The sequence below is a fragment of the Lampetra planeri genome, chromosome 21 (genome assembly GCF_965212315.1).
Source record: "Lampetra planeri chromosome 21, kcLamPlan1.2.h2, whole genome shotgun sequence".
NCBI lineage: Eukaryota > Metazoa > Chordata > Hyperoartia > Petromyzontiformes > Petromyzontidae > Lampetra > Lampetra planeri.
In genome coordinates this window covers 11,635,091-11,657,207 of record NC_136127.1, presented here as the reverse complement: position 1 = coordinate 11,657,207, position 22,117 = coordinate 11,635,091, and the positions used below count along the sequence as shown (strand labels likewise).

The 22,117-nt window shown below is 52.1% G+C and overlaps 1 protein-coding gene across 1 annotated transcript; it reads right to left on the bottom strand.

Annotated features, from left to right (window-relative positions):
- Positions 1-5,317: 5,317 nt before the first annotated feature.
- On the bottom strand, positions 5,318-22,117 carry AGPS (alkylglycerone phosphate synthase). Its single transcript, XM_078604014.1, has 20 exons — positions 21,910-22,117; positions 20,971-21,060; positions 20,004-20,094; positions 19,306-19,426; positions 18,705-18,779; positions 17,295-17,366; positions 15,375-15,454; positions 14,411-14,491; positions 13,796-13,921; positions 13,087-13,195; positions 11,973-12,100; positions 11,777-11,828; positions 11,485-11,561; positions 10,685-10,797; positions 10,063-10,132; positions 9,465-9,526; positions 8,111-8,200; positions 7,231-7,330; positions 6,624-6,681; positions 5,318-5,462 (listed from the first exon to the last, which is right to left on the bottom strand). The coding sequence occupies exons 1-20, from the start codon at positions 22,071-22,073 to the stop codon at positions 5,341-5,343; spliced, it is 1,881 nt and encodes a 626-aa protein (XP_078460140.1). The 5' UTR covers positions 22,074-22,117; the 3' UTR covers positions 5,318-5,340.

Sequence of the window (22,117 nt, the reverse complement as noted above, 5' to 3'; positions counted from 1 at the left end):
GGAATAAGCTAGTGCGGGGCCTGTAGCATATGTTATAAAGGGGCCCTAAATAAATAAAAAACACCTACATATTAAAACACAAATGTTTAACTTGCATAGTAAAGTAATTGTATTTTTTCATTTTCTATACAGCCAGATAATTCCACAAATCGCTAACCTTAAACACCCAGTCGTTCATAAAAGTTGAAGGCGGTATAGTACTATAGTAATTGAGCAAGTGCAGAATCACCGAACCGGAATTTATAGCTTGAAAGCATTTAGCCCGGGGCCCTTGATAGTGCGGCACCCGTAGCTACTACATGTGTAGCTGCTACATATGTAGATACTGTTGCTACTAGAATTATCCGGCACTGGTGATGGGACTTTTTCGGATGAACGTTGAGATTTATAAGGGCGCGGGGTGACCAATGAAGTCTGAATTGGTCTGTAATAAGGTATATATGTATTTTACACTTCTTTCGCACCGTACGTAGCCAACCGCGCTAATCGGAGGCGCGGGGGAAGGACAACTAAATACAAAAAGCAGTTGGGAAGAAATGAGTTTGTCAATCTGGCTGATTAAAAAGTGCACAGCTCCAGTGGCTTCCTCACATCGGAAGGAAGAGCGTTCCAGACGGCCGCGGAAGCGCATCTGAAAAGCGCGCGGAGCGGTGACCACCGCCTTTGTTCGATGGTTAACCAAAAGCCGCCGCTGCTGCTGCTTCGAAGATGACCACCGGAGTGTCGCGTGATGGTTCATGCTCCTTGACGACATCAGCGAGGTAATGTGGTTCATTTGTGGCAGGCACTTCGTGTGCAATTAGTGCGACATTATTATGTATCCGTTAGGCAACCGGATTGGCAGCCGAAGGCTGCAAACACTCCAGAATCACGCATATAACGGGGGTGGAGTGATTAATTCAGCTGCTGTGCAGGATAGACATGGATTGATGACAGTATGATTATGATATTTTGATGGGAGTATGGTGGTGGTATTATTTGCTGCTGTATTTGGCTGAAATAATGTCCACATGATAAGCCACTTTATTGAGCTGTTATTTGTGGCCGGATCGCTTCTGAAAAAGAGCCATGTAGCTCAGTAAATACGTCTTTAGCTGGTAAAATAAATAAAAAACCGCACGTTTCACGTGACCACGGGGAGAACATACCAACTCAAAATATGTATGCGTCTAGGTTAGGATCGAACGTACGATCTCCCGTATACCAGGCGAGGTAGTTAACATCTCGCCACAGTGATCCCTCTCGCCAGACCGCCTTGATAAACGGCGCCAAGCAGGGCTGCGTTTCCCATCGAATACATTTTCGAGAGCTCAGTCCTGGGCAGCTCCAGCTGATATCAATCCCAGGCTACACACGTGGAGTCTCAATGAAAACACTGGAGCCATCATCGAAGCAAATTCGCGACTTTATTAATAATCACGTCAACAAAGTCTGGTGCAGCGACGATCGCTCAATTTCGCATGACCCATGAACATCAGCAGCAGCAGCTGGTGGTGGTGGTGATGTTCGTGGCCTGAACATCGTGGGAGTTGCCACGTCCCATTTGGTCCGGGTCCAGTCCCGTCGAGCAGAAGCTTAATTTCGGATCGATCAAGTCTGATTGGATAGAGGAGGCAGCTCACGTGTGGTGGGGGCAAAGTGTGGGTAACCTCAATATTTTCCAAAAGATGCCTGGCCACCGTGGAAGAGTAGACCACAATAATCCCGTATCGAGCTCCCTCCAGTAGAGGCCCTTTTACACCAACAGTAGCGTGATCGAGTAATTAAAGGGCTGCACCTTTGCCCTTACACGTTTGATTGGAATTGGGCTAAATCCAGCAGAGGTATTCTGTCCAGTGCGCCGTTAAATGTCGGTCCATGTCCGATCTCGTCTCGGTCCTGGTCTGGCAAAAAAAAGTCCAGACGAGGACATCAGTGCCCGAATGAAAATCTCTTATTACAAGCGCGGTCTAAGTGTGCGTACGGGGTATAAAAATCACAACTGCCGCACGGTGCGCAGCGTTACGAAGAATGCGAGCCGGTGAGCCAGGGAGAGGGGACGTAGAAGAGGATTATGAAATGAAACGTCTGGCTCGTGCTACCAGAGTCCAACACGAGGATGGAGGTCAGCTCTCCATGTGGGCAAGGGTTGCCACCTCTGAGGTATACAAAAACCGGCACGTATCGTGGAAAAATATATCTCACAATACCAGAAGAGGGGAGCACTAAATGCGGATGCGTTGTCTTGAATGAGTTGCGCATTATTATGTGACTGACGAAACCCCGGCCTGTTAATGCCCTGGAAAGACAGATTTCCCAGGACAGCTGCGTCTGAAAAAGAAAGATCCTGAGAAAATCAGGACAGGTGGCAACCACAGCTGAAAAACAGTGGACTAAAACTGACAAGGACGTGGGCCGGGATGAGGAGGGATCAGCAGTTCGGGAGTGGATACAACTATCCAAGCCCTTTCTAGAGTTGAAGCTTTCCAAGCCCTGCCTGAAACCGACTAATTAACCAGCCGCTAGCCCTAATCCATTAGCCTATCAGCCTCGAACCATAATCAGTCAAACAGCCAATCGTAGTAACGCTAAACCTGTCCAACTAGACATGAGTACTAACCAGCCAGCTCGCCACCGCTAGCCCTTATCCCTAACCAACTAGCCACTTATACGAACCAGCAGCTCTACACTAATACTACCCATATCGCTAACCAACTAGTCCCAGCCCTGCCGAATGATCATAACCCTCCCGGCTATCGCCACCTCAATCACTTCCACCAGGTCCCTCAATTGCCTTTACCATGCCCCTCCATCACTTCCACCAGGTCCCCTAATCGCCTTTCAGTTTTGCTCTTCAGAATGGCAGCAAACGATCACCAGCAGACACCATGGATCGTCAGCCACTTGGACACAGCATATGTAACCCTACAGGCCCGACTCTCGGGCTCCCTAGAGCTTATATCGGTTTAAATGAAGATTCAACCCAAAACATTAATTTAATTTTTGTTAAATGCTTTTCCTCAATGTTATCCCGATCGGGCTATCAGCATCAAGGAAATCCATTTGAAACTCTCACAGAGCACTGTAACCATTTGGTCCACAATGTAGGGGGCAGCACTAAGTCCACCCACTCTGCTACAGAGAGTAACGATCATCGCAAGACGGTCAACCGCACTATTGCGGCGCTCCGAGCTGAAATTTAACACAGTTGACTGTCGAACCGTATAAGTAACGGGGTTGATTGCGTAGTCATTGGTGACCGGGCTGAGGCCATTCAACTCGCTGCAGTCGAGAACCCGGTTTAACGACAGGCAGCAGCAGCAGCTGCATGGAATCAGATGCAGCATCTCAGCGGTGCGAGCTCAGCACTCGTGCCTCCGAGCAACCCAGCCACCTCGAAAAGCCCTTGTGGATTCCCACCTCGGCTGTCCCAGGAAGTTTCAGGAATGAGTTAAACTATTTTCAAGTGGCTTTGTCACACGCACCGCGACACTTGCAGTGACATATAATAAAATGGACGGCAGCGCACGTCAGTGACAGCACTGAACAGCATTGGCGGTGCTCGAGAAAGTCAATTAAAATAGTTTTTCTCACACTAAACCTTAAAACTCACGTGTGAGTCCCCGGGGTACGCAGCCGAGGCGTGGTGCTATGAGAGAAGAGCTGCTTGGGTCTCAGGGTGGAGTACTCTCTCGAAATGAAATGCTTCGACGCTAACAACGTGTCATACCGAACACAAACGCCCCTCCCGCCCTCCGCTCGTTTGCTGCAACGATGCAGGACAGAGCTAACGATGCAGAGCGCTCTGTATATTCCGATCTTCACTGAATTCTCTCAGCTAAAGCTTTGCCATCAAGTAGGGGTGTAAATGATAATGGACAGATTAATCGATTATCGATATGAGATTCCTAAGATGAAGACGCGTTCGTCAAATCGTGGCAAGAAACAATGTTTTTTGACTCGTCAGGTTTTGCAATGGGTATCAGCATCCACTCGAGGCTGCTACATTCACCGCAATGTGTAACAAAAAAATATTGATTCTGGAATCGAATCGCTACCACCCTTAATCGTGACAATTCACCGGATTTCCAGGAGAGGTACATTGTTAATCCCCTACTGTTCAGTGTCACCTCAAGCCCCAAAATCCACCCATACACACAAAATTCATAAACACCAACACACACATTCATAAACACCAACACACACACACACGCATGCACCCAGTCATATATGCACACTTATTACGTGAATACACAAAAATCCCCCACCAATACACACATTCACACGCGCACGTGTGTGCGTATGCTCACATACATTTATGTACGTACACATGTCCGCTCACTCGCTCGCACACTGTAAGCTAGGCATGTAGGGAACCACCTCTCCACTCCAGCAATTCATTGAGCTGCCACGAATTGATGTCGATTCGATTGAGTAATCAATTTCACCTCGTCTGGTTTTTGCGTCTATTTATATTGCCTCATTTCTTTCCGTCTCGTACAGTTTTGTTCGCTCCACTAGTCCAAATGCAACTTTTTCGTATCGTTTGCATATGATTTGCATAAATCGTAAATGACCGATAGTTACGCACACAATTCCATACATGTATTATGAGCGCAAAAATATATTTCAATCGATGAATCGATACATGCCTAGAGTTTAGTGTCATCTTAAGCATGAAGTCCCAAGCACACCGACAAGCATACACACACAAAGCTCCCCCGTATAGCTGCACAGGCTGTTGGGGCAAGTGCTATCAGCGAGCACCTGTGCACATGGGGCACGGCACACAAAGAGGTAGGGTGTGGCAACCACACCCTGACCACATTTCTCACCAGTGCGCGCACACACACACACAAACACAGGCAAGAATTTTCTCCAGCACACCGGAAACCCTGCAGAAACCGTTGCCGGCAAAAGCCCACCATTCACCTCTAAGCTAAAGCGTGAAAGTAAAAGCCAACTCAATGCAAATCCAAAGCGCGCCAAGTGAGCGGGGGTTAAGTGCGGTGTGGGGCAAGGCCAGAAAATCAAACCCGGGCTCTGCCTACGCCACGGCGGCTCACCGCTTCGGCCACTCCACGCATCTGACGAGTGGCCCATCTTGGGGGTGGCCCTATCTAGTGAGTGTCCATCTGGTGGTGGGTGTTCCCATCAAGTGCTGAGTGGCACCATCTGGCGACTGGCCTGTTTCACGGCTCCAAGTGCGGTGTTTGATGGTCGGTTTGGTTTATTCGTGGAAATGGGTTGCCCTCTCTGCCAGCTACTGTCCTCCGTACGTACCCACCCCCCTCCACCACACCACCCCCCCTTACTGCCAAACCCCTCCTGCCCCCCCGCCCACCCCCGTGGGATGGGTCCTCAGAGCAGATTGTTGTTGCCGAAGATGTTCTTGGGGTCCACGTAGTCCTTGACGGCACGGAGCATTCCCACTCCGACGTCCGACACGGCAGAGGGCAGCCAGCGCTTGCGCAGCTTCCCCACTGGCACGGAACAAGCACAGCGCCACACACGGAGTACCGGTGTAAATACGACAACACGTGAGATGGACAGACAGCACATAGTACCACACAGGGAGTACCGCTGTAAATACGACAACGTGACATGGACAGACAGCACACTGTACCACACACAGAGTACCGCTGTAAATACGACAACGTGACATGGACAGACAGCACACAGTACCACACACAGAGTACCGGTGTAAATACGACAACGTGAGATGGACAGACAGCACACAGTACCACACACAGAGTACCGCTGTAAATACGACAACGTGAGATGGACAGAGCACATAGAAACATTACATACATTTGGCTAGGAAGCTCAGCGGTAGAGCGAGTGGAAAATCCTGGTTGGGGAAAGACTCCGCCCACCATCCCTCTGTGCGTAATAACACGAGTACAGGGACTCCTCTCTACTTACGATTGTTCGACTTACAAACTTTCAGAGATACGAACCAAACCTGTTCGGACCGAGAGTTGTGAGTTTAACCGCCGCGCAATAGATGGCAATAGTGGCATCTACATCTGCAGGAGATTATACAACTTTTAAAGCCATTCCCCATGTTTAGTGTACACGCCGTACAACATGTTTAGAATTGACAGGAGTAAAGCTGGACCAGGATTTGCCGCTCTGGACTTATGAACAAATAAACTTACCAACAGACCTCTGGAATCTAACTCGTTCGTAAGTAGAGGAGTCCCTGTACCACGAAGTGAGGAAGTCAGCAGTGGTCCTATAGACTCACCCCCCTGCCCTAACAATGTGGAAGTGCCACCACTGACTCAGAGCTGTAAACGGGGGATGGGCGCCGCCTAAATGCTTTTAGCAGAAAATCACTTTGACTTGGACACACAGAAACCAGTGGACGCACTTTAAACACAACACACACAAAACCAAATGGGCACAGCAACCCGCAGAGGCCGCCACCACCACCACACACGAGCGTGACGGGCGCACGGCCGCTCAATGCTGGGAATTTTTGAGCGGCGAGCGATGCCGTGCGGGGAGAGAGACATCTGCACGCGTGGCACGGTGGCGAGCCGGGAGAGAAAGAGATCGCCGAGCTTGGGAAGAGAGAGAGAGTGGCACGCTCGGCACGTGCGCCGGTGCGCGGTGGCAGCGGTGACGGCGCTGCTCACCGCCGTGGTGGTGAGAGAGGCTGCCCCCGTTCGCCAAGATCTCTTCCCGCGCTGCGCTCTGCCGGGAACAAACACGGAACGGGGAATTGATCGCGGGGGGGGGGGTTGAACCAGGGGGGCAGGGGGAACCATGGGGTCGTGACTCAAGTGCATGTGGCCCACAGCCACACGAGGCCTACCGATTATAAATGGCCCCAAACAATATTTGCCTTTGCCGATTCTGATTTTCTCATTATTCCAAAAACCAGACCCTGCCCTACTGGAGACAGAACCTTTTGCAGCCATCCTCCACAATTATAGAATTCCCTTCCTCGGTTCATTCGGGAATCTGAGTCTGTTTAACTTTTGAAATTGCGTCTTAAAACCCACCTGTTTTTACAACAGGCTTTCTCCATCGGCCTTGTGCGAACTGCGCTATGGAAAACCGAGTTTATTATTATACGAGATAAACTCGATTTGGGTGCTACGGGGGAATATTTTCAGCCTGTCAATACTTTTGTCACTGCCAGGGACCTCTTGCGGTACCAGCGAGCAACGTGCGTACATTGCTCACCGCTAGAAACGACGCGGGGCTATTGCAGCGGCGGGCGCTAGGGGGCGGCCTCACCTCGATCTGCTCGTAGACGTGCACGGGGTCGCTGAGTCCGCGGTAGTTGAAGGCGAAGTAGAAGTAAACGCAGGCGCCGGCGTCGTACGTCTGCGTCACCCTGCGCCAACGATCACCGGAGCGGCAGCACCGGGGGAGCACCGGGGGAGCACCGGGGGAGCGCCGGGGGCGGGCGGAGAGGAGAGGTTACCCTTCGACCACCGCGCGGCAGTTTCTGTACGTCGCCCCGATACAACCCGCGTATGACGACGTCGCATGGCGTGTCAATCGAAACCAAAAGCTTTGCCAGGGGGTCGGGGATCCATCCGAAATTATAGCGGTCAAGCAAACGCAATGATCTTGTCGCAGTCAGTGGTGACCGGACTTATACCGTCAACTTGCTACATTTGGTAACCTGGTTTAATCACAGTCTGTGGGTCTCAATGCGAGCGTACGAGTTTCTATTTAAGTCTTAAGTCTATGAATCTCTGTGAGCCCGTTAACTCCAGTAGAGAAAGCGGTTTCATCGATTGCAGATTGGTTTCTATGCGGGTCATTGGAGGCTGCGCTGACGTCAACTGGCCACACTTTCAACACGGGCAGCAGACACTAACCCAGATTCAAACTCAAGGTCTTTGTGGTGTCAGCTCAGCGTTTTTGGCACGACCGGTATATGAACCCCTGGAGTCATCCCGTCCACCACCACGACCACCAACGGCAGACGATCTCGATCGGTCAAATCAACCTCGTCGGCGCACGAGGAAGCCACCCACGGCGGTTTGGGATGGCGCAGCAAGCCAAGCGCTGCTGTTTGCTCGAGATAACGGCTTCTCCCCCCACACCCCCCGAGCAACCGCTTTGATCTGTGTGCCGCGTGCGGTGCCACCGCCAGGCAAACAACCTGCACGAGGCGAACGCCGGGAACTGCACCCCTCGCTCTTTGCTCTCGCGGATGAGACACTCCTTCACGTTCCGGCACAGATCCAGGACTCTGCACACGCACGCACGGACACGCACAAAGACGAAGAGTCCCCTGTGTAGCCTTAACCAGACTGTTGCGGCAAGTGCTGTTAGCGGGCACCGATGAAGGCCGGCACGGCGCACGAGAAGGTCAGTGGCCAATACTACGCCCGGCCGCCTTTGTCTCCCCAGTGGTGATGTTTACACACCACACCAGGTACTCATTTGAGGCTGAGTTGACCTAGGGGAGGCCCAGAACCGGTTCAGATAATCGTCACTGGTGTTGGGCGTGAGCAGGAATCGAACTCAAGTTCATCATTCGTAGCGCAGCGCGCTTACCGCTACACTACCGCTCCCCAGGGACACGCACGTACACGAACGGACACACACGTGCAACATGTGGATATGTGCGCACAACGCAGCACATGCACATAGCCTTCACAGACCGTAGGGGGCAAGCGCTGTTAGCGAGCACAAATGAAGGTTGAAATGGCACACGAGGGGGTGGTGTGGTCAGAACCACGCCCGGCCGCCTCTGCGTCCCCAGTGTTGAGGTTTTCAAACCGCACCGGCTGGATTAAAATTCTGGCGGCCGTGTTCGTAAGCGCAGTACACCAACCACAGCGACGGAGCACTCTCCGCACACGCGTGTTAAAACGCGCGCGAGCGTGTGGGCGAGCGGGGTCAGCGCGGTCTTTGTATGGTGCTCTCGGCCTGTCACAGCACAGTGCTGTCACGCAAACAACTTCGAGCATCGCGTCAGGAGATACAGACTACGTGCGGACACGCGTGACCTTGCATACCCCACCCCCCGGCCCCCCGTAGGTGAGAAACCAACGGTCGAACGAGTATTTCTTCAAGCTACTTTCGGCTTCAAAGTAACGTCGTGCATTTTATCCCAGGGGCAAATTTATTCAGCGACCCGAAACAATGCTGGGGAGAGCGCTGTGCTACACCCTCAGGTTATCATCGTGATTGCCATTGCCACCACGATGGCAAGCTGTTAACTACCCCGCCTAGTATACAAGAGGTCGTGGGTTCGAACCCGACCCTGATGTCTGGATATTTGAAGTTTGCGTGTCTCTCTTCCCACGATCGCGTGGATATTTCTTCGGGTCCTCCGGTTTTTCCCTCCACATTTAGAATCAACATCACGAATGTTGGCTGCTATGAATTTCCACGTGATAAGCCACTTCGTTCAGCTATTATTTGTGACAGCCAGGTCACTTCTAAAAAAGAGCTACATAGCTACATACCTGGTAAAATACAAATTAAAAAAATCGTTTTGTAGTTACCTGTCCCAAGGCACAGACGTCTCAAACGACTCCGCGATGATGTAGTAGTCCATGCCCAGGTCCTGTGAGTGACAAGACGGACATAGCGGAGCACAGCGGAGGTTAAAGATGTTGCGGTGTACGTCCGGGAACAAGCCTGATCGGAGCTATGCAGAGAAGGAAGAAGATCAAGAATGTAGACGGGTCGTACTGCCAGAGAAGCAGGCTTGCCGAAGGAAGCTTCAGAAGCATGTTGGGGAAAATAAAGCAAAGATGAAGGAGGAGGAGGAGGGAGGAGGGAAGAGGTAGGGAAGGAGGAAGTCGCTGCTCGATGAGGTGAAGAAAGGGGAGGCTGAGTGACGCAGCGAAGAGGAAAAAGCTCGAGAGATGGACCAGGACGGAGGAGGAGGGAACTCGAACTGTGAGCCCACCCTGCAGCAGACAACTCGAGAAAGAATACCTGGTGAGGTCACTTGAGCTGGACATATTGGCCAGTGGATTTTTTTATTTCCATTGTCGTAGTTTTGTTTATTTTCGAGCGGTTTACTCCGCACGACGGGCGCCACACGCGCAGACAAGCAGTGTCGCGTGGTGATGCGCGGCGCCCGACGTGACTCACGCGCAGGTACGCGATGATGAAGGTGAGGAGGTACCCGCGCTGCCCGTTATCCTCGCCTGCCGCCAGGCCCCTGCAGCAACACAGCGCGGAGGGCAACGGCATGAGAGGCCAGGGACGGACGGCATCGAGAGGGGCAGGTGTCCACAGGGGGTACGGTCCCCGCGATAAGGTCGTCGCTCAGCGAAAGGGTCTGCAGAGGCAGTGCTTGCAGGGCAGGGTCTACAGGAAAAGTCTGTACAAGGGCAGCAATGGGCAGCCACTATATCGAGGAACCCTTGACGTGGACATAGAGTATGATAGGGGTAACTCTATCTAATAGAGATGGTCTCAATAAGGGCAGCCCGAATGAGGACAGCCTTAAAAATGGCAGCCTCAAGAAAGGTAGCCTCGATTGGGACATCTTCAACAGGAGGAGTCCGTACTTGGGCAGCAACTACGGGGGGAGCCTTTGCAGCGGACTGGGGCAGTGTGAACGGAGGGCAACGTCTGTAAGCGGGACTGGGGCAGCGTGTACGGAGGGCAGCATCTGTGAGCGGGGATGGGGCAACGTGTACGGGGGGCAGCGTGTATGGAGGGCAGCGTCTGAGAGTGGGGGCAGCCTGGCCCAGGAGGGCACCCTCACCCGAACTTGGCGGCGATGTCGTACACGTGTTTCTCCTGCTGCAGCACGGCATCCCGGTCGCCCTCAAACAGCAGCGTCGCCACGCACAGGTGCTGCGGGTCGAAGCCCTTGAACTGCGACGGGGGTCACCGCAGACACACGCACGGACGCACGGACACACGCGTGCAAACAATTGAATTACAGGTATACAATCGCAAAAGCACGGAGCGTCGTGAATTACACAAGACGCACAGCTGCTGTGAACTACATCAGGGTCATTACACGGACGTATGGACATGTACATAATACGCGCGCACACGCACGTACGAACAAAGACAAGTGGTCACTCGTGAATTACACACGCACAGGGCATACACACATATAATGTGAGGAAATATGCACACACACATTAATGGTTGTGAGTTATAGGCATACACCGGCGCACGATGGCACACACGCGCACCAGTAAACTACGCATTCTCACACAGCCCCTATTAAACGAAATAATCACATTCACAAACCCTTACATCACAATTACATGCACAGGTAGGTACAAACCTCTGCCAATAACTCATTTTTTCAGTCACATGCCCTGAATTAACTATTATTTACCGACCCACCCGTACCCACACCTCCATCCACCCACCGCTTCACCCATACTCACCCACCCACCGCACCACCAATATCCATCCACCCACCCACGCACGCACCCATCGTGACCCACCCATCCACCCACCCCCATCCACCCATACCCACCCACCCATTCCCACTCACACAACCACTCCCACCTGCGCACCCATACCAACCCATAACCCACCCACCTTGGTGATGTAGAATTTCTTGAGGCCGTCCAGGAATGATGTGAAGATTGACGAGACCTGCGGTTTGAGCGCGTGCCCTGAACAGCGGAGATGGAGACCGCACATCAGTCTGGGGTTCGTGGTGTGAGTGGTGAGGTGTGTGGTTCGTGGTGTGAGTGGTGAGGTGTGTGGTTCGTGGTGTGAGGGGTGAGGCGTGTGGTTCGTGGTGTGAGGGGTGAGGTGTGTGGTTCGTGGAGCGAGGGGTGAGGCGTGTGGTTTGTGCAGCGAGGGCTGACGTGGGGAGCGGTCGTACCAAACTGAAACTGTGAGTTGTCGACGAGGCGGATGGAGGCCGGCGCACATCTCTGCACACAGCACCACAACAACAGCAGCAGCAGCAGCAGCACAGCGGCCTCAACGATCGAGTGTGACAAGGCAGGGTTAGGGGGCAAGGCAGGTTGAGGGGCACAGCATGGCTATGAGCAGAGGGGCATGCCTCAGGGTCTCACCTGGCGAGCGACCTCACGCAGGCAGGCCACGCCCTGCTCAAACGACGGGAAAACCACCGAGCCGTACTTCTGGGACTGGGGCAACGGCCGGATCTTCATGGTGACCTCGGTCACCAACCCCAGGGTTCCTGTGGCACACACACGCACGCACGCACGGTTAAACACGCAGTAACGTACGCGCACGCATGTACACGTGCGCACATGCGCTCATACACGAACATGCGCAAACGCACACATACATGTACACACACACAGATGTATAGGCACACAGATGCACATGCGCGCACACGCATGCGGGCACATACACGTGCAAACAAAGACAAAAAATTCCACCCATCCCCCCCAACGTGTAGCTGACGTTTGCTGTTGGGGCAGGTGCTGTTAAGCGAGCACCTGCGCAGCGAGCAGGCACGGCGCGCGAGGAGGTGGGGCGGGGCGTGGCAGGCACTCTCAGCCTCACGTAGAATTTACCAAGAAACCACGGAAAGTCAAATCAAATGTACGCGGAACATTCTTTCGCACACCGTGCTTAGTCCAACCGTGCTCATCGGAGGTGCGAAAAAAATGTGCATGCGCCGCCGATCGCCTAGCAGCAGCCCGATGACCCGGCCGTGACTCCGGAGGGGCTGTAACTCTGGCACGTGACAGATGCGTCGGCCGGCCACGAACAACGCTAAAGTTCAAACCCCGGTCACAGGCTGGGGGAGGGGGAGTGGCGAGCCGGCTGGGACAGGAACACAACACAAATTCCTGGAGTGACCCCACCGTGACCCTTGGAGTTCATAACCTCTGGGGAGGAAGGGGGGGGACTGCGCCATGGTGGAGGAGGGGGGTGTGGGGGATCTCATCCGTGTAACGATGGTCGCCGCGATAAGGCGATGCTACGACGGACTGCCGCAAGGTGCAAGCTGCACGATAGTCGCGCGGTCCGTCTTGCAAAATATCGTCAATGTCGTGATTATATTATCACTTCATTTATCTTTAATTACACCAAATGGCGTATGGCGGCTGTTGTTGTTGCTGCGCGTGTGTCTACGTGTGTGGTGCTCGCTAACAGCACTTGCCCCGAGAGTCTGTCAAGGCTATACGGGGGATCTTTGTTGTTTGGAGTTACCCTCGGATCCCATGATGAAGTGGTGAACGTCGGGGCCCGTTGAGGTGCGTGGGCCCTGGCAGCTCTTCTCCACCACGCCGCGTGGTGTCACCACCTTCACATGCACCAGCTGCACGCGCAGCACACGCACAAACCGCCACGGTAATCATCACAAGCAGCGTTACCACGCAGCGCCGTCACATGCAGCATTACCACGCAGCGATACGGATTGGGGTAGTGATAGGGGTTGGGGTAGTGATAGGGGTTGGGGTAGTGATAGGGGTTGGGGTAGTGATAGGGGTTGGGGTAGCGGTAGGGGTTGGGGTAGTGATAGGGATTGGGGTAGTGATAGGGGTTGGGGTAGTGATAGGGATTGAGGTAGTGATAGGGGTTGGGGTAGCGGTAGGGGTTGGGGTAGTGATAGGGATTGGGGTAGTGATAGGGGTTGGGGTAGTGGTAGGGGTTGGGGTAGTGATAGGGGTAGGCCTGGTCGTAGCTGGGGGGTGGGGGCAGGGAGTAGCGGCAGCAGGATGGGCGAGGGAGTAGAGATGGTGGCTGTTTTAAGGGAGTACGGAGGCAGGTTACCAAAGCACCGCCATACCCAGAACCGTGACACGGCGCATCGTCTCCCAAGGCATCAACACACGGAGTCACGGTGTCACCACGCGGCGTCACAACATGCGTGCCCCCCCCCGCCCCGCGGCGTGTGCCGCTTCTGCCGCTGCCTCACCATGTCCTCGATGTTGCCGTAGACGTTCTTCTTCATGCCGGAGGCGCGCGTCGCCACCCACCCGCCCAGCGAGCTGAACTCCATGGAGTCAGGCTCGTGGCCCGTGCAGTAGCCTCGCTCGCCCAGCTGAGATACACGGGGGGGGGCGGGGCACGGAGATACGCGAGATATAGAAACACACGAGACACGGGGACACGTGGCTTCGTGATACGCAGACATGAGAGCACGTAGACATCAGAGTACGTGGGCGTAGCAATGGAGACACAGGCATACGTGACAAATGGAGAAATGCAGATACGGGGACATGGGGATATGGTGACTTGGGGGGCCCGTCGGCATGGGGCCACGTGAACAAAGGGACAAGGGGATACGCTGAGGGGGGAACGCCGCGGACAAAAGTTGCACCATCCATCGCACGGGGGCATCATAAACGCGCACACACGCAGGGCGGCTCCGACCGTTACACCGCCACAATTGGGTCAAGTATTCAATTATCGTAACGCTGGAGAGGGGGGAGGGGACCAGGTTAAAGCCCCAGTTAGAGGCCACGGGGGAACCGGGGTATGGACGCGGGGAACTTGGCATGGGTGCCCGCGTGCGTCATCGTCATCCCACCTCTCTCTCCAGGTCCTGCCCGATGATCCCCGCCTGGATCCGTGCCGTCAGATTCATCTCGTCGATCCACAGGATGCGGTTCTGAAAGGGAGGCGCAAGCAGGGTTTGTGGTAAGGCGCAGACTCTTTAACTGGAGTGTTAAATGGCGTGTTTACATCTCGCCTGGTATGCAGCAGGTCGTGGGTTCGATCTCGACCCTGATGCCTGCTACTGTGTATTCAGAGTTTTCGTGTCTCCCTCTCTCTATCGTCATCACGGTCGCTAGGAGATGTTAACTGGAGTTTGCGTATTCTCGTCGTGGTTGAGTGGATTTTCTCCGGATCCTCCGGTTTTTCCCTCCACATTCATAAACATGCCTTGAGGGTATTTTGTTGCTATAAATTTCCACACGAAAAGCCACTTTGTTGAGCTATCATTTATGGCCAGGTCGCTTCTGAAAAAGAGCTATTTAGCAGTGGGCCTTACCTGGTCAAATATAAAGTTTAGTAGTTTCAGTTTAATGTTTGGTGGAACCTACGAGCCTTGTGGAGTGCATGCTGGACCCTCTAAACCAGTGGTAAGGAACCTAACTGATATGAATTTAGAAATGGTTCACAAATGACAGTTATTTGGCGGAGCTGCATTAATCAGGAACTAGAGGGCAATATTTACGACCCGACTAGAACCCTGTGTTCTAATTATAATTTCACACTCACTGCAAAGGGCCTCTGTACAATGGGTCGACACACACGCAATATTTATAGGATGTGTGATTGCCCGTCAAAGGAATCTGAGACTCCTATTTGGCCCTCAGTGAAGAAAAGCTTCCCTACCACCCTGAGCCGAAAACCCTGCAAGGCGTGGTGGCCTCTATAAACTCTGCAGAACATGTGTTTGGGGCCCTCTTAGTCCAAAGGGGGGGGGGGCCCTTGGGGCCACAGAGCAGACGGTGCGAGTGAGCGAGCAGGCAGGCGGCAAGCCGTACCATCTGAGACGTGTCGACGGAGACGATGGTGCGCGTCTCGTCACTGGGACACTCGAGGGCGCTGGATACGCTGGTGCCGCCTGCCAGGACAGGACACAAACACGAAGACATGGAGACGGGAAACACGCGCACTCGTCAAAGATGTGATTTTGCGGCCGTCGGGAACGCCGTTCCATTCCGATATTCGGAAACCACTGGAGCTATGCACTTTTAAATGTAGATTGTAAACGTATTTCTTGATAAATGCTTTTTGTGTTTAGTTTGTTGTCCTTCCCCCGCACTTCCGATTAGCACAGTTGGCTACGTACAGTGCAAAAGAAGTTGAACGTACACACATACACACACATACGGTTGGCTACGTACGATAGTTCAACGTACGTACATATATAGTTTGAGATGGACACGCGGCGTTATGGAACACGACACTCAAGTGTCAACCGCAACAGGGCATGTGGTGCACATTAGAGCGTTGCGTACGCAGAGTAAACATGCGAGAATTATTGGCGTGATTAACGGGTGAAATGGAGGCAGCTGGATGGTTCAAAGGTCAGAAACGTGGAGCTGACGCTGCTGAGATCACGGGTTTGTCACGACCGCGATTAAATGCAGTTCTCAAGTCGAAGGTTCCCGCCCAGCCACCAATGAATGTATAATACAATTGTCACGTTCAAATGTTGGTGTTTTCTATTTTCGATATTTTTCATTGGGATATAATGTAGCTCAAGCGATGAACATCTCTCGAGCAGGGCAGGTAAGAAAGCGGAGCATCCCTTCGTGTGGATAAACGAGGTCATGTGAATGGATCTAACAATCAGTTCTGCGATATCTCCGTCAACGGACCATTCTCTAATAGAGTTCCGAACGTGCACTTTGTCTCACGCCACAACACCGAGAGGACAATCAGAACAAAACTGGTAACAAGACAACAACAAATGGGAGAGTCCATCTACAACGGGCATGTTGTAGAAAACCCTAACATGACGGGTACAATAGATAATTATTACCATAAAACTATGTCAACATCATGCCTACCCGCCGCTTCTCTGCGTTTGCTTTGTGTGACCGCCGGGTTCAAGAGCATGCAGTGGTGCAGAGTGTGCACGGGCAACCGGGAAACGCATCCACAGCCAGATGAAAGCGGTGATTGGGAGGTGGCCGTGTGGCTCAAGAGGTCTGTGCTCTGAGCTGCCACCATTGAGATCCTGGTGCCAATCCAAGCAGCCGCCAGTGGTTATACCAGTTTATAAGTGCAGGCAATTTGCTGTCCTTAGCCTGGTCTCCAATGACTTTGTACGTATAAATATATGATTTGTATTAAAATTGGTTCTACAGTTAATTTGGTTAAATCCAATTCTGAGAATTAAAAATATTGGTTTGACTGTATTTTAACGAACATCACTCTCGTGTAGCAGAGCGGGTGAAAAAGTGCTGCCCTCTACCTGGAAACAAGGTCACTCAAAGCAATGTTGAAAACAGTTCTGTAATATCCGAGTCTGTGTTGCAGAGCGGCCTGGCTGTCGCCAGATGAGGCTAATTACTGGCGAAACGTCGTACTCAGATTGTAAATGTTGTGGCTTTGCTCTCAAACACACCGCTGTGCTGTACTAGTAACGAATTAGCACGTTCTGTTTACGTGACAAACCTTACTAATTGGCTGTGTCGGGTGGTGGCAGGTTGAACGACACATTTATATATTTTAGCAATCTAACACAAAAAAAAACTGCATTATGGATGATATTGGTCGCGAAAGCCTACGTGTTAGGCTTTAGAAAAAAACTAACGGATTTTTGGGTCTAATGACACGATGCCAATCGAACGATTGGAATTCCATTCGGGGAAGAGATGTTTATCTATTTAGTTCTTTATTTGTTTCGCAATTTGTATTAAGTGGCGTCGCACACACACACACACGGAACGCACCGCCGTACGGGATGATGCAGACGTTGTGCTGCACAGCCAGCTCCACGATCCGCACCACGTCTTCATGGCTGCCTGCGACCCGTCGAAAAACACGGACATGGGCAGGCAGGTAATGGATCCACGTTCCTCCCCAGCCATCGATTCGATGATGACGAGGATGATGATGATGAGCATGGGCAATGTAATTTTACAAAAAAAAAATTCAAACTCACGAAATATAACTGTCCATAAAGTAGGCTCTTGGTTACAGTAGGTAAATGAAGATGATACAGTAAGTGAGTTTAACACGCACCGGTGTGCTGCCATCGTAACCAATGGGCATGTTTTGTTTAGTGACAAACCTTACTAATTGGCTGTGTCGGGTGGTGGCGGGTTTAACGACAAATTTATATATTTACACGATCTAAACCAAAAAAACTGTATTATGTACAGTAGGTGAATGAAATGGATGGAAAAAGGTAATGATTAAGGTCATTGTGCAAGCCCGTCTGTAGGGAGATGATGCAATAACAGTGGATTGTAAAGTATCCCAATCAGGTTAGCATGGGTTATAAATATATATTTTTACATAATAATTAATAATATAAAAATATATATATAACTACAAACATGTTGGAAAGAAAACCGATGGATTACTTTCATCGAAACAAACGACACATTCTGCGGCTTCACCAGCATTCTACGCAGCTAAACAATAATTGCACGCTCGTAGTTTAATTGACATTTGTTTGGCGCTATCCGTGTTTTAGTTTTACGCTGGTCACTCCTCTGCCGCATCACCCTGGATAAACATGGGTAGATGGTATTACCTGTAATTAAAGCGAACCAGCTAGGTGAGCGGCTCGCAATGGGAAGACTGCGAGCTTAAAATTCTGGATGGGTGGGGCGTTCACTCAGCCCATCATCCCTCTGGGGTGAATAAAATTGATACCACGTTGCGGAAAGTTCACAACAGTGGTTGCCCTCTGGATGGACTATAAACTATTTCTATTCTACCAGGTAAGGCCCACTGAGCTATATAGCTATTTTTAAGACGTGACCTGGCCACAAATGACAGTTCACTTTTTGGCTTATCATGTGAAAATGTATCGCAGCCAAATACACATTTAGAATCAACGCATGCTGATTCTAAATGTGGAGGGGAAAACCAGAGTACCGGGAGAAAAAAAATCCACATGCCCACGGGGAGAACAAGCAAACTCCAAATATACAGGCATCAGGGTTGAGATCAAACCCATAACGTCCTGTACACCTCGCAAGGTACTTAACATCCCGCCACCGAGACACCCAACCCTGCCATAGGAATGTGGAATTTCCACCACCGGTTCATGGTTGCCAATGGGAGATGAGCACCACGTCCATTGCTGATTTAAAGTGGAATATTGGTTGGAATTCCCCAGAGACGCTCACCGGGCCACACTACGAGGTCGGGAACTCGCTCCAGCCTGCCCTCCCGCAGAGCGAAGATCTCATGCAGGCAGTGACCTGCGCAAACGACACAGGGGTGAGAGAGACAGAGAGAGAGAGAGTGGCGGTGGTGTGCGGTAGGGTCAGAGGGCTGCTCCGGTCAGCGAGGAGTTTACGCTCCGCCCAGTTTCTTAACCCACCGCCCAGACCTTTGCAAGTACATTTATATACACGCAACTCTTATAACCTTGTCACAAGTATGCAATATTCGTACAAAGCAAGCTCTATTAAACAGTTATGTCTTGCATCTTCTACCGAACTGGTTAAATGTCTGCGAAGAGTCTCCAACATCGCGCAGCGTCAGTGAGCTCCAGGCCGATGGACCACTGACCGCGAAACTGCGAGGTCAAAATATTGCCGTCTTAAGTGCGCAGAAGGAGCAGGTCACCATGAGCTGTCATGTTACTATTGTTATTTAGATTATTTGGAGCACTTGGTCAATCCACTGTCTGGATGAAGGCCTCTCCACACGGTGTCGGTCACAGGAGTTGTTGTGATCACGAACGAGTAAGCGTGCGAGGACTGCACGGGGCGGGAGACCGACCGTGCGCGCGGAACAGCCGGTCCTCGGGGTCCTCGGACATCGGCACCGCCGCTCGCTGGAGGTCGCGCACGAACGCCTCGTGACGCACCGGCGGCGGCACCGCCTCCACGTTCACCGACGTCTGTGGACGGAAGAGAGAGAGATAAGACGGGAGACACGGGAGAGAGATATTGGTGACATGGGAGTGAAACAAGGGAGACATGGGAGAGAGACATGGGACACATGCGGGAGACAGACATGGGAGAGAGCTATATCAGCAGAATCTTTTAACTTTAGAAAGTTGTTGGGGAACTTCAGTAAGTTATTATTATTACCACCAAAAATGTAAATAAAATGTGGTCACAGCATACATACTTTAAAATCCAGTCCAGTCGTCACTCAGGAGTCAGTCATTAAAATAAGTATCAATTTAAACCAATTCTCACATTATCCGTGTATGACGAAAAACTTGCCGCCGACAAAAAAAGTGTGAGAAGTCTGCGCGCATCACACACGCTGCATAGTGCTGTCACGCTACTTGTAATACTTGACGGGAGGACCGATGTTATGGTCACAGCCGCGTTGTTTGCCATGTGAATCATCGCTCTCGAGTACCACTGCTGGAAGTCAAAAAGCGTTCGTCTCTACGGGTGAACTTTGCACCGCCATGAGAATGTGGAATCTCCACCACCACCGTTTGCTAAGGTGGGAAAGCGCACCCGCGCATCGCTGTGGTGCTCAACGCTGGCGCCGAAGGTCTGCTCCATCCATTCCCGGAGCGCCGGCAACACCAGGCCGCTCACCCGGTACCTGCACCACACGGTGACACAGCCACAGGGTCGGCGCGTTAGCACCGGATCACGGTCGGCCGCCTACTCACGGTGGCTCCACCTGTTGCGTTGTTTTTTCACGTCAACCTTCAATAGAACCAACACCGCAATCTGGGTGAAATGGACGTCATTAATTCAAATCCATTTGTGATTCGTAGAGCTAAATGCTGAACGAAAAAGGCCCTGTTGAGGGCCAGAAACCGATCGTACGAGGTCTTCAAGTGGACCAACTAAGTGTTGATGGACTCTCAACGCCGACATGTGACTTCCTGGGCAGAAACGTAAGGAAAAATAACATCGTTGTCCAGACGCATGTCGAGGCTGCTGAAGCCCTCTCGTGGCTAGCAGACCGGTAAAGGCACACGACTCGTCACGACAGCCAAAGAAATGATGGATGTGGTGTGCCAGGTGCAAAAATATAAAACTTTCCAGGTCATCAACCTGGACAAACCCGGCTGGAATGTATCCCCTGAGTGGGCCACCATCATCAGCCTATGGCTGTGCAGTCCAGCTCGCCCGCTCTGATCCTAACCCATACCTTTCAACCCCTCATCGGTGCTGCCTACCTTATCACAGACCAATTCAGACCGTATTGGTGGTCACCCCGTGTCTCTTATAAATCTCAACGTTCATCCTACAAAGCCCCATCACGAGGGAGAAACACAAACAAATAGACAAAAGCGACGGTTTGTTTTGCCCGCATTGAAACGGCTGTACGCCGTATATGGATCTGAAACCTGAATTTCCCTGTACAAGAACACAGGGTAAACCCGTACGGGTTGACGGCTGTGACAACCGTTAAGGGAGTGGTCGTGAGGTGTGCTCGGAATTCCCTTCAACTCCTCCTCCTCCTCACCTCTTCCCCGTGAACTCTGCCTGCCCCTTCTTGTTGAAGATGAATCTGGAGTCGGTGTACCCCCATCCGTTCCACTTGAGCAGGTCCTGTCTGCGAGGGGGGGTGTATGGGGGCGTATAGGGGAGCCGTGGGGATTGAGAGGGGAGCGAGGGGTGGAGATGAGGGGATGGGAGGGGACGAGAGGGATGTGGGGTTGAGACCGGGTCACCGGAGAACTTCACCTCGGCAATGAACCACCGTGACAGGTTTACCGATTTAACTTGGTCACCGTGAACTCTCACAAGCGCACACGGACATCGGCACACCACACACAAACACACCACACACCAACAACACGCACACGTCAGATAAAAGCACGCACCGTCACAGAAATGAAGGCGGACACACGGACGAATGTACTTCCAACTACAAGCACACAAAATACCCACTCATAACCGACACTAACTTACACAACACACACACACGCGGAGACCACAGGTGACAAACTCGCAGGCTCCTATTAAAGCATGCACAGAAACACAATCACGTACAGCCCTAAATTTCGATTTTAAGCTTTCGTGACTGCAGGGATTCATCTTCTTGGTTCTTTCGGTAAAGTCACGTAGAATGGAAATAAAAATAATAAAATATTTTATTGTTTTATTTTTATTATTTCCATTCTACGTGACTTTACCGAAAGAACCAAGAAGACGTACAGCCCTGTGAGTCCGCGACGTCACCCACCGCTTGTGCCAGGCTAGGTGCACCACACACGCACCCGACACACTCACAGCCACAAAACTTCTCGGCGCGCACCCCGCTCTGTCCTGCTGCAACCGCAATTCGCCGCGCTCACCACGGCGCCTGTGCCAGGCTAGGTGCACCAACACACAAACTGACAGGAAGACACGCGGGAAATCTCCCTCCCTGCCTCTCTGTCTCACTCTCGCACGCCGTCACCTGCGCATGGGTATGGTCCTGCCCGCGTCTCCCCCCTCCTCCGAGGAGGCGCATTGCTGGGGTGTCGCTCCCGCGTAGCCCGCCGCGGGCCGGGCCTTGAGGTGCCCCGCGATGAGACCGAGCCGCGCCCGGGCTCGAACCGCGTCCTCTCGCTCCGCGGCCATGACTCCCCACGGCCGCCTCCGCCTCCTCTCCTCCTCCCAGCCAC